At 51.3% G+C, this 12032-nt stretch overlaps 1 protein-coding gene across 1 annotated transcript in view; it reads right to left on the reverse strand.

The window, feature by feature from the left end:
- INPP5D (inositol polyphosphate-5-phosphatase D) overlaps positions 1 to 12032 on the reverse strand; it is a gene marked incomplete at its 5' end in the record, with an annotated part of 131392 nt that overhangs the window by 98482 nt on the left and 20878 nt on the right. The window contains one exon of the mRNA XM_082658363.1: positions 11475 to 11538. Within this exon, the coding sequence (XP_082514489.1) occupies positions 11475 to 11538 (64 nt within the window). The remainder of the gene's footprint in view (positions 1 to 11474; positions 11539 to 12032) is intronic.

The raw sequence follows: 12032 nt of genomic DNA on the forward strand, positions 1-12032 counted from the left end.
GATTTTATTTCTGTTTTATATTTTCAATTTGAACTTCCTCACCCTTACTTGCTATTTTCCTAAAAGAAAAAGCAGAGACAACAAATACTGATCTGCAGGAATCCTTCCTTCTTAATACAGAAAAAAGAAGACTCAGAGAGTAATTTTGTGGTCCAAGCCGGGCCGTGTAAACCACAGGACCTCGTGCTGCACTCAGATTGGAAATGTGCTTATTTCTCCATTTCTCTCAGGACACGCTACTTGATTTATCTTTCTGCTTCTTCCTGTGTAACCATTTTCATCATGGAGTCCAAATTTGTTCACCCATGCCAGCAGGAATAAACCCTTTTAGGTGCAAAGCGTGGGGCTGAAGGGTGCAGACAGCTGAGCGTGGTGTGGGGATGGGGAGTGCTGGGGGAGGTGGCCCTGGCCACCTGGGGGCCAGAGACTGTCACAGGCCTGGGGCTCCGTGATTTCTCTCAGTCCACCTCAAGATTGAGGAGGGGGTGGGGGTGGGGAAGGAAGGAGAGTTTCTAAGTTCTCCTCCACCTCCAGTATGCAAAATTTGCCTTTAAAATAGCCATTTCCCTCTGACACATGCAATGAAGGAAGCTCTTCTTGTTCACTGTTTCCATTTCCCCTTTTCTCTCACCCCCAGCAAAGGTCCTGCTTAGCTTGAAAGGGGACCTTTTTAGGTTTAAAGAGGCTGCCTGGTTTAAACTCCTCCCCTGAAAGAAGTGAACCACACATCTCTTGGCACTGCTTGGATAGAGCAAGTATTTATACTTGTACTTGCTCATCGATACTAAAAACCTGGACTAATCATTACCTTTCAAAAGGCTTCATGGTCCCAGTGGTCCTGGGAACAGGAGCATTCTCATTGCTGGGAGCTTAGGAGGGATATTTTTAGCCTTAATTACATATCCCTGAGATGCTTTTCTTTCCAGCTTGCTTTTCTTTTCTTTTTGTGAAACTCTCAAGGTGCTCTGAGAGAGACAGAAATGACAGCCGGCAGACAAGCTCTGTGTCCTTAGCCTGGGAGTCAGCTTGCAGAAGAGCAGCCTCGGGGCAGGTGAAGCCTGGAGCATCTCCTGATGAACCTGCAGCACCCCCACCCAAGCTCCCCCGCTGCCTTTACCTCATCCCAGACCCGTCCTGCTGCACCCACTGCGCCCCTGCCGCAGAGCAGATTATGAAACGGCTGCCCCCCATCACTCCCCTCTCCTCTCCGTTGACGTCACTGCTATAGAAGGAATCATAGAATTCTAGAGCATGCAGGCATCTGGAGGTCTCTAGTCCACTCCCCTCCTTTTACAGGTGAAGAAATGAAAGCCATTCCTCCCTGCTCATACTATAAATTTACACCTCATTCAAAAGTTTAGCAAATACTAATCGAGCACCTACTCTGTACCAGCCGCTCTCCTAGGAGCTGCAGACACAGGGGTGAGCAAGACAGATGAAGCCTTAGCTCCCCTGGGTCTTCCGTCCTCATGGTGGAGACAGATGACAAATGAGTAGGCCAATAAATCACAAAGACAGTCGCCATGGTGGCCAGAACAGTAGCCCCTCAAGGACACCCACTTCCCCATCCCTGGAACCCGTGAAGGTGTTTTGTTATGGGGTGTGGGGGAATTAAGATGCACAGGGAATTAAGGTTGCTAATGTACTGACCTTGAGATAGGAGGATTATCTTGAATTATTTAGGTGGACCCACTCGAATCTCTTGAGTACTGAGAGGTAAACTGGAGCAGCACTTTCAAGCCAAGTCCAGTTGGGCCTTTCAGTTAACGAGTGGTCATGAAGGCTGCCCTGGGCTGGGCTCTGGGCAGACACAGAGGCAAATGAGACCCTCACCTTGTTCCCGAGGCACCCACAGTTCACAGGGGTCGACAGCCAGGGCTGAGCACCACCCCACAGGGCAAGGGCTTGGTAGCAGGAAGAGGGGAAGTGCTTGGGAGCATAGAACGGAGGGTGATGATTTTTTGGAGCGTGGGCTGGGACACTCATTTCCTCCTATTGAAGGGGAACTCTTTTTGCTGTAGAAGATTCCTAAAACACCTCTACTTCAAGCTCTAGACCTGGGGTGCAGGGATCATCTTGCTGAATGCTTGCCATCGGTCTCTAAACTGAATGTCCCGTGAGGGCAGGGACTGTGCCCAACTAACATGTGCTGAATGAGTGAGGATGAATCAATGGATGTGGGGCATCTCAGCTAAGTCATTCTGGAACATGGACGGGAGGTACCGCTGTAACACCGCCTGGACTGAACTTAACAGGAGGGTCACCTTGAGCCTCATTCAAGAAGGTTAATGGCTCAAATGCTACACAACTCACAGCTGGTTCCAAGGCTGGGGCCAGCCTTCAGGGGTTGGGAAAGCAAAGGCCAGTAGCCGAACATGGCGGCAGCGTCAGGTTTAATCTGGTGCTCACCCTCCAGCCAGGAGGCCCCATTGGACTCCTCCGTGACTAACAGCCCAGCCAAGGAGGGGAGGGTGGCCTTGCCCTTAAGCCACAGCGTGGCGGGTCAGGTGATATCCCTATTCTGTCACTGACCAGTTGTATGAACCGAGCAAACAGTGTTTTCCCACCTGAGCCTTAGTTTCCTTGTGTTTAAAATGGGAGTACTGTTAAGAACACCTCCCTCCCAGGATTAAAGAATGTATATTAAGTGCCTGGCTCCTAAGAAGGGCTCAATAAATGGGGACAATGGTGAAAAGAGATAAGGTAAGTCCCGGGGAGGGTCAGTTATAGGACCTTCCCTGGCCCCTCTGGTATCCTCAAGTTCTCTCTCACTGCTGCCCAGAGGGACCCAGGGACCAGCCCCTGCCCTGAGCGCCTGCATCTGTCTTCCCCAGTTCTTCAACTGGCCCAAAGAGCAGACCTAGGACTCAAGTGGGTCCTCATACAAAGAGGACAGAGGGGCCTGAGCTTGGCACCTCCATCCCCTCCCCACTCCTGGGCCGTGATCTGGGGCCAGTCAGGATTCCTGGCCACTTATTCTTCTTTCCAAGTCCTCCTGCACTATCATGTACCAGTCTCAGGACTCCTGAATCTTTTGTGTCTCCAAGTGTCAGCACTTTCTCCCTCCCCTGAGCCTGGCGTCCTCAGTCCGCAGGCCTGGGCTTCTGCCTGCATAGTTCGCCTGGGTGTTGCTCAGCTGACCGGCCTCCGTGCCTCTCTCCCCACTTCATAGTTATCGTTAAACCATCACTCATTGGGTTACGCACGTGTCTGGCACTGCGTGCTTCACATAAACCATCTCTGGTCCTGGAACTCTCCCTCCATGAGTGATGCCATTATCCCCATAGTTCAGATGAGGAAATGGGGGCTGGAGAGAATAAGACCCAGAGGAAGGCTTCTCTCAATCCTCTGCTGCAGGAACTAGTAAAACATCCTGGGAAGCATCTGACATCATCACATGGATGTGAAAAGGCAAGGCCTTTCTGACCCAGAAGTGAAAATCCACAAGAAGAAAATGGGAGAGATGAACAGACAACAGCACCAGTTAAAGAGGGAGCTCAGCCAATAATGCAGGCTGGCTCCAACACGGAAAACTCCGTGGTGACATTAAAATCCACATGGGAGGGAGTGACAGCAAAACGAAGACTGTGGAACAGAGAACCTGCCCAGGATGCAGAGGCAATTGACAAGGAATGAAAAACGAGTGCCAAGTCAGTAGCTATGGTGGATAGTGCGGACCCAGTTAAGAATGATAACAGCAGCAAGGGCAAATCAGGTCCTAATTTTAAGTGAAACACACAGTCGTTCTACATTTTTTTTTTTTTTTGCGGTACGCGGGTCTCTCACTGTTGTGGCCTCTCCCGTTGCGGAGCACAGGCTCCGGACACGCAGGCTCAGCGGCCATGGCTCACGGGCCCAGCCGCTCTGCGGCATGTGGGATCTTCCCGGACCGGGGCACGAACCCGTGTCCCCTGCATCGGCAGGCGGACTCTCAACCACTGCGCCACCAGGGGAGCCCAGTTCTACATTCTTAAGGGTGTCAGCAGAATTAATTCATTCAGTAAATATCTACTGAGTGCCCACTATATGCCAGGAACAGTTCTAAGACTGGCAGTACAAAAATCAATTAATAAGTATATAAAGTCAGGTACTTACAAGTGCCATGAAGAAGGTAAAGGAAGGTAAGGGGTTCGGGAGCCGTAGGTGGGCGGCAGGAAGCAGGTAGATATTTTTATGGAGTAATTAGGGATTCTTTTCTTTTCTTCTCTTTTCTTTTTTTAAACATCTTTATTGGAGTAAAATTGCTTTACAATGGTGTGTTAGTTTCTGCTGTATAACAAAGTGAATCAGCTATACATATACATATATCCCGACATCCCCTCCCTCTTGCGTCTCCCTCCCACCTTCCCTATCCCACCCCTCTAGGTGGTCACAAAGCACTGAGCTGATCTCCCTGTGCTATGCGGCTGCTTCCCACTAGCTATCTATTTTACATTTGGTAGTATATGTAAGTCCATGCCTCTCTCTCACTTCGTCCCAGCTTACCCTTCCCCCTCCCTGTGTCCTCAAGTCCATTCTCTACGTCTGCGTCTTTATTTCTGGGATTATTTTGTTAGAGGAAAGACTCTCTTCTGTTGGGTAGCTTTAAGTAGCCTCTTAATGTACTAAGGTTAGACCCAGAACCTGATCTTGAGAGCGAAGTTGAGAGAAGACGCTAAACCATTCTGCAAGAAGCAAGTTGTTGCTAAAATATTGATTGGTTTTTATGCTTTTTCTGGTTAGAGCTGGAGAAAGGGATATCGACCCCTAGGATGTGGGGCATGGAGACAAGTCACTGCAAGTGTCTGAGCGGGATTGGAGCGGGCCTGGCAACACGGCGCAGGCCACGGCTGAAGAGAGGGGCGAGTCGGGGATATGAGTGTCAGATCATGGATTATGAGCTTCTGGTGCAGTGAAACTTGATGTTCAGTTAAAAACTTTCTTTTCCTCTTTTGAAATTCCCCGAGGATAGGCCAAACGTTTGCATATTAAGGTACTTTTTGCTGCAGGTAACAGAGAACCCCAATGCAACTACTTGAACAAAGAGGAATTAATTATCTCACAAACAGGAAGTCTAGAGGCCAGGCAATGACCAGGCTGGTTAATTCTGCTTGGTTAATTCAATGGCATCATTGAGGACCCAGGTTCATTTCATCTTCCTGCTCTGTCCTCTGCATACTGGCCTCCCTTTCCAGCTACTTCCCCTCCTGGTTGCAAGGTGGCAGCAGCAGCCCCAGCTATCACATCCTACGCCAGCTTCCAAAGGTAGAAAAGGGACCATTTCATCCTTGGGTCTCCTTCTAAGACAAAAGAAATCTTTACCAGAAGCCCCGTGGAACACTTCCCTTCACATCTCATTGGTTACTAGTGCATCCTACTCCTATCAATTACGTTATATTACATTATCCCTGTACCTAAACCCACCAACCACAGCTAGCGTTGGTCCCCATGTGGGCTCTGCTTTGGGCAACAAAGAGGAAATGGTCCCATGTCCTGTGGCAAGGTGGACTAGAAGTCTTGGAGCATGAGAAGCAGGGACAACATGGCCAGCGGGGAGGGGGAAAGAGTAAAGACAGTCATTTGGAGGTAGAGAGGGCAAATAGAAACCAGAAGAGCTGGAATAAAGACTTACTCAAGGGACTTCCCTGGTGGTCCAGTGGTTAAGACTCTGTGCTCCCAATGCAGGGGGCCCGGGTTCAATCCCTGGTCAGGGAACTACGTCCCGCGTACCACAACTAAATATCTCGCATGCCACAGCTAAGACCCGGCACAGCCAAATAAATAAATTAATTAAAACAAAACAAAACAAAAAACCCCACAAAACTTACTCAAAGACCAAACAGAAGAAAAGTCTTCTGAGCCAAAGAAAGACCCAGGCTTGCAAAGCGAAAGGCTGAACACATTCCCAGAACTACTGATGAAAGGAAAATGATAAGGGTGGTGAAGAACCCCCACCAGCTTCAACTCAAAACAAGGAAAAAGCCTGGTTCCCTATAGTGGGACTGGTACCAGCTTGACCTTGGATTTTGTATCTGGGGCTATTTGTAACTCATAAATTTCTGACAGCAGTAGAACACCACCTCTATAGAATTTTGAGGGGAAATTTGGTCCCCAAGAATTTCATCTCCATCAAATTTCCTTTTCAATCTGAAGGCAACTGGAAAATGTTCTGAGATATTCAGAAGCTTGGAAAACAGACCTGTCCTTGTTCTACAGCAGGTTAAACTAAAATGAACTGAGATGAAATTACATAAAATGCACGCTTCTAGAATGTGGCAGCGATGGCCTAAAGGGACTGCTTGGCCTCTGTGGGGCCTGCCGGGCCCCCTGCCCTCAAGCATGGCCGCGGAGTCCTGCGACGTGGCCCCGGCCGCGTATGGCTTCTGTCGCCTGTGCCTCTTCTGCTCCCTCTTGTGCAATGTCAGGAAGTGTGTTCTCGAGCCACATCCTTCGCCCGGCAGCTCAGACGGAATCTTTACTTCACTTGGTGACCACTCAGAACAGTAACAGCTGCCACCCTCTTCCTGAGCTTAATAACAATGGCTCAACCGTCAACCCTCCTGGACACTTGTGACGGAACGGCTTTTAGAAAGTTGTTTTGTTTTCTCTCTCCAAAAGCCACACTGCCCAGAGCAACGTGACAGCCACCATCGGGGAGCAGGAACTGAGTCATGAGTCTCTCACCCGAACAGCTCAAAGCGCCGGGGTTTTCTTCTAAATGGGGAAAGGAGACCGAGAGTCTATGAGGCTCATGGTTTCCAATTCCCTCTTCACCTAAACTTGCCTTAAAACCTGTGTGTGTTCCGCTCTTGATTTCAACAGTCAATATCCTGCGCAGAATCTCAACGCTGAGAAAAGACAGGGAGTTTGTAGCGAGTGTATCGCTGTGATGGGGGGCCAGGGGCAGTTTTTATTTTCTGCTTTATTCTTCTTGGTAGGAAGGATGTGAGAAAAACAGCAAGAGTTGAAGGGTCGTAGGAATGGAGCCGAAGGGCCCCATCCACTTGGACTGTGGCGTCGGGCCGTTTACGTGACAGCCCTCGGCCCTCCCCTCAGTTCTGCTCAAGCTGGCCCATCAGGACTGCACGTCCCGCCTTGAACTTGGGCCTTGATGTCCCAGGGAGGAGGGTCATTGCAAAAGGCAGTGGGAGCCTCAGAGTTCATTCCAGGGAGTGCCACTTCCCTGTCCACGGCAGGGAGGGAGTCTGGGCCTTATGAGAAACCCACACTCTCGGTGCGGGAAACTCAAGGCTGAGGGGCTGGGCGCACCCGCCTTCCTCTGGCCTCACAGGGTGGCGCTCAGAGCCCTGCCCACCCCCAGCACCGGCAGCTCAGCCTCCAGTCTGGAAGATTCTCAGGGTCAAGGGTGGCTGTTGAACAGCTACTTAACAAATCCACGGGCTGCTGAGAAAACTGTGGAAATCCACAGCCCAAGAAGCAGAGCTGAGGGAGCCTGACTGCCACGAAAACTGCCCCCTTCCTGCCACCCCTAGTCACTGCCTAGAACCTTCTAGAACACCGCCTGTGTCCCTTCCCCTCCCCTTCTCTGCTGCCTCTGTGCCCCACGCCTGTTTCCATCTTTTCTTCTGTCAGAACTGCCCACCCCACTCACCTCTACCCCTCCCTCGTTCTTCCTTCACTTTTTCTTCCTCCCTCTTAGCTTTCTCTTTCCTTCTCTCCTTTTCCCTCTTTCATTCGGTCCTTCCTTCTTTCCTCTCTCTTCATTGTCTTTCTCCTTCTCTTTCCATCCCATTTCCCGCCATTCTTCCCTCCTCCCTCAGTGGAGCACAAGGTAGAACTGACTTATGCTGGTTCACAGATGCCATCGTCCCTTTGGAGGTCTGTTCCCTCTCACAGCAAATAAAGACGGTAACGGCCATGCAGCTCCCCGACGCCGGCCACTCCCCGGGGCTGGGTATTTTACACGCACCCTGGGAGGCATGTGTGTGATTCCCACTTTCCAGTAGAGTCACACTCTCGCCCAAGGCCGCATGGCTGGCACACTCTTGACTTGAACCAGCTGGGAACAGGGTGGTCTGCTTGAGTTCCAGGTGCCTCACTGATTTAGCCCAAAGGCCAAATGTTACGTGTGATCAAACGTTATCAATATTTACAACGGTGGCAGGAAAAGAGGGCTCTCCCTTTGAGAGGCTACCTCTCCCTGTCTCCCTGTCCTCCTGGGGCAGAGTCTGTCCTTCTCTAAGGGATTCAACACCTAGCTGGGTTTGGACACACTTTCTGGGGTCCAAGAAAGACGGCTTAGCCGGGCAGGTCTGGAGACGGGGCCCGAGGCCTTGCTTCTGCAGGGCTCAGCCACGTCCATGCTTAAAGCACGGGGGTTGAATGAAGTTACAGCTTACACACTTCCCTCCCATCTCTGATTTTTTGTAAGTCAGAGAAAGGTGGAGTGAGAACGAAGCAACCAGGCGTCAGGATCGCTCCCCTTCCTGAGCCTCATGGACTGTCACGGGCCACAACCCGCGGTCGACTTCATGAGGTCGCTCTGCAAGGAATGAAGACCGAGTGGCTCTTTGGTTTTGTCAGAAAGCCAGAGGCCCCAGTGAGAAGAGCTATAAGGTAATTAGAATAAGATGAAAGCTTCTGCTGCTTCACTTGGCAACGTTTCAGGCCAGATTCTTATGCGGGGAGCCTCCTATTCTGGTAGCACCAAACAGATTCAGGTGTAAGGACTGAGTTATTTAGAAACTGTGGCTAAGCTCAGAAAAGAGTATGAGGTTTTGCCTCAACATGAAAAGAGGAACTGGATTTAAAATAAACCCCGAACGGTAACTGCTGGGGCTCGACAACCCGGAGACGCGGCCTAACAGTGCGCGTGCGTTAACCTGCTCGTGGGTGCATAGCTACTCTGATCATCTCGTGAGGTGCTGTATTTTTATAGGAAGGTGTATCCTTAAGAGTGAAAATTGCCTAGGTCCCCCAGCTCCCTGTCCCCTGGTTACCTGGTGTTGGCCACCAAGGAGGTCCCGGGCCCAGTGCCGGGGTCGGGGGCAGACCCGTCTAGCAGGGTGCCAGCTCTTCTGTGACACCTGCCTGCCCACCACCCTGGCTGAGTGTGGGCCCAGGTAACCATGCTCTGTCCCCACAACTCTACCCCCTTCTACGAGCCGTGCGCGGGCCCCTGCTCCATACACAGACCTGAAAGGGCCCCTGCAGAGGAAGCTGTTGATGGGGCCGAGCCAACCGTACTCCCTCTTGGGACTGGCAACTCAGGAGTGAGCCTGTTGGTGGGGAAGGGCAGACCCACTGAGAAGGGCTGAGTCGTGGCAGGTAGCACCTGGGCTGCAGGGCCCCAACCCTTCTGGTCCCAGGCCCCAGCCTTCTCCCTCCTTGCACCGAGCATCTCCACCAGGGCCGCCCGCCCCCCTTGCATAAGTTAGCCAAAGCAAGTCTCTGTTCTTTTCAACCCCCAAAGCCTGATGAGGCCCCAGCTGCTGCAGGACTGGCAGCCGCATGGGACGCCACAGCAGCAAGAGGTAAAGGCCAGAGGGAACAGACCTAGACGCAGTCTAGACGTATACAAGCCGTGCGTACAAACTCTATAGAAGCCACAAAGTCATGTCTTTTCCAGCTTAAGGCCTAGTCATACTTAAATTCTTCTTCCCTTTGAAGGAATAGAAGAAAACCACAAGGGGAAAAAAGATCAAAAGCACCAACTAACTTTTAACTTAAGAGAGTTTAGACTCCTTTCAGCAAACCACCTATCAAGGACGCCAACCTCTGTGGGAAAGTTCATGCAGTCCTAGACTTGGAAAAAATTCGAGGCCATTGAGCCCCACTGCCTGCCCCGGGCAGGCCTCCCTTCAGGCGGCCTCATCCCTGATGGGTGAGGAGCCCATAGGAGAGGCAGCCATCCCACTGATGAGTGGTTGCCAAGTCTTGAAAGAACCGTCCAACATTAAGGTACCAACGTTTGTCCCTGGTGCCGAGGCTGAGACATGGGGGCATCCTAGACGATCCAAAAACATTCCAATGAATGCTCTTTAGATACCAGTGCAGATGCATGTATGTACAGGAAGGACGAAGAAGCCAGAAGCAGCGCTCAGCCTGACCTCTAGGACATGAAGCAATTCTGCTTGAGCCCAAACTTGCATCCCCAGGGAAGCCCTGCAGCACAGCCCCAGCCTCCAAGAAGGCAGCGTCGTGATCACCTGGGTTGGCTCACGTGTGGCCCCGAGGTCTCTATCTCTGTCCCAAGTGGCTCACTGAAATGATTTCTTTGATCCCCATAAATAGTCTCCCAGAAGCTTTCTACTCAACACAACTCCCTCTTGACACATTTCCAGTGACTTGTGCCCCAGGGACCTGCCTATTGTCCTGCCCTTGATTCCAGCTCCGTCTGTACCGCTGCATCCGACTTCTGCACAAAATGCATTGTTCCCTTCACCTCCGGAATCAGTGATTACACGCCAACTCGCCCCTTCCACCTCTACTTTCTTTCCAACTAAACCCCACAGACTCTGTCGCTGCTTCTCCACGACACGGTGTCCCAACCCTTCTCTATCCTGGCTGCTCTGCTTGGCACGTGGGTGGGGCACTCTGCCTGTGGGTGCCTCTCACGAAGGGCTCAAGAGCTGAGTGTGACTCCTCTGCTCCCACCGTGGACACCGAGAGCATCACCCCCTTTTTCCTGCCCACCCCCTGCTCTCTTGGTGCAGCCAGATTACATATAGCTCCCCTGGCCTCCACATCCCTCGGTTGTCATGCATTGTGGTCACACAACACCCGTGGTGTTTGTCACGCAAACTGTATGGAAGGTGGTCTTCCCGGACTTGGCGCACCTAGTATGGCTTTCTTTAAACTTTTTTTTTTTCTTTCTTTTTTGGCCACGTTACACTGCTTGCGGGATCTTAGTTCCCTGACTAGGGATCGAACCCCGGGGCCACGGCAGTGAAAGCACCGAGTCCTAACCACTGGGCTGCCAGGGAATTCGCTCTTTAACCTTTAATGCAAGTTTTACACGTTTGGACTTTACACAGTGAAATCAGATGCCATGAGCATCAGCCTCTGACAGAACAGATCTCTACAAATTGAAAGATATTATCTCATGCTAATCCTTAGGGCAGTCTTCTAACCCCTCAGAAACTACGATCTGTTCTCCCACAAGTACCCTCCCTTCTCTCCTTCCTGGCCCACTTACTGTCACACATTTGAATGCACTGAAGAAAACAACCAACAAGCCACAGTCACTTGTCCTTGGTCTCTGAGTATCCTCCTTTCTGTTATTTCCCCTTCACACCCATGAACACAGATAACATCTGCTGTGTCTGCTCCATCATGTCCCGGGGCAGGTCCCTTTGCAGGGTCACAGTCTACCCGCTAAGCAACGCCACCCAGGTTCTTCTAGGAGAAAGACAAGCCCCCGTGTCTAGGCGGCTTGGGGCACCTGCTTTCTTCCCTTCTTCCTCTTTTTCACTCCTTCTCTGCCAATATACGTTCCAGTCAGGGTCAGATTTCAAAGTTTCTAAAAGACTTACCTGAACAGTGAATTTATCATCTTCATTGGGCAGAATCCTGTAAGTGTAAACGCAATTCCGGTACCTGAAATAGACCAAATGCTGAATGAGAACCTATGCATTCCTTTTTCTGGACATCAAGCAATCCTGGGCAAAGTCAGGGTTGCTTGTCCACTCCCCACCCCCCCAGCACTCAAGGAGCCTCAGGAAAAGGCGGGTGGGATCTCTGGGACGTGATGTACGTTGGCGCTTGACAGCTAGCTGTGTGGTCTGATTTAGAGGAGTCCGCCATCTGAAAGGGCTTCCTAAACCTCTGGGCTGTCATGTTGGCCAAATGAATGGAGCCAGAAGGGGTGTTTCAAGAAGAAATGAGACTCCAGTGGGGCTGAGCATGGCGGGAACATGCCGAATGGGTGGTGGGCACTGCCACAGAGGGGCGGCACTGGCAGGGCAAAGCTCAGTCAGCTTTGGACGGAGCTCCACTACCCCCTGTGGCTGCCTCTCCTGGAGACTGTGCCCCATGGGTTCATCCTCCCAAAGGCCAGCCACCATCCCTTCAGAGACCCAGATTTTCCCAGC

The sequence above is a fragment of the Grampus griseus genome (genome assembly GCF_964374135.1).
Source record: "Grampus griseus genome assembly, chromosome: 7".
In the NCBI taxonomy this organism is placed as follows: domain Eukaryota; kingdom Metazoa; phylum Chordata; class Mammalia; order Artiodactyla; family Delphinidae; genus Grampus; species Grampus griseus.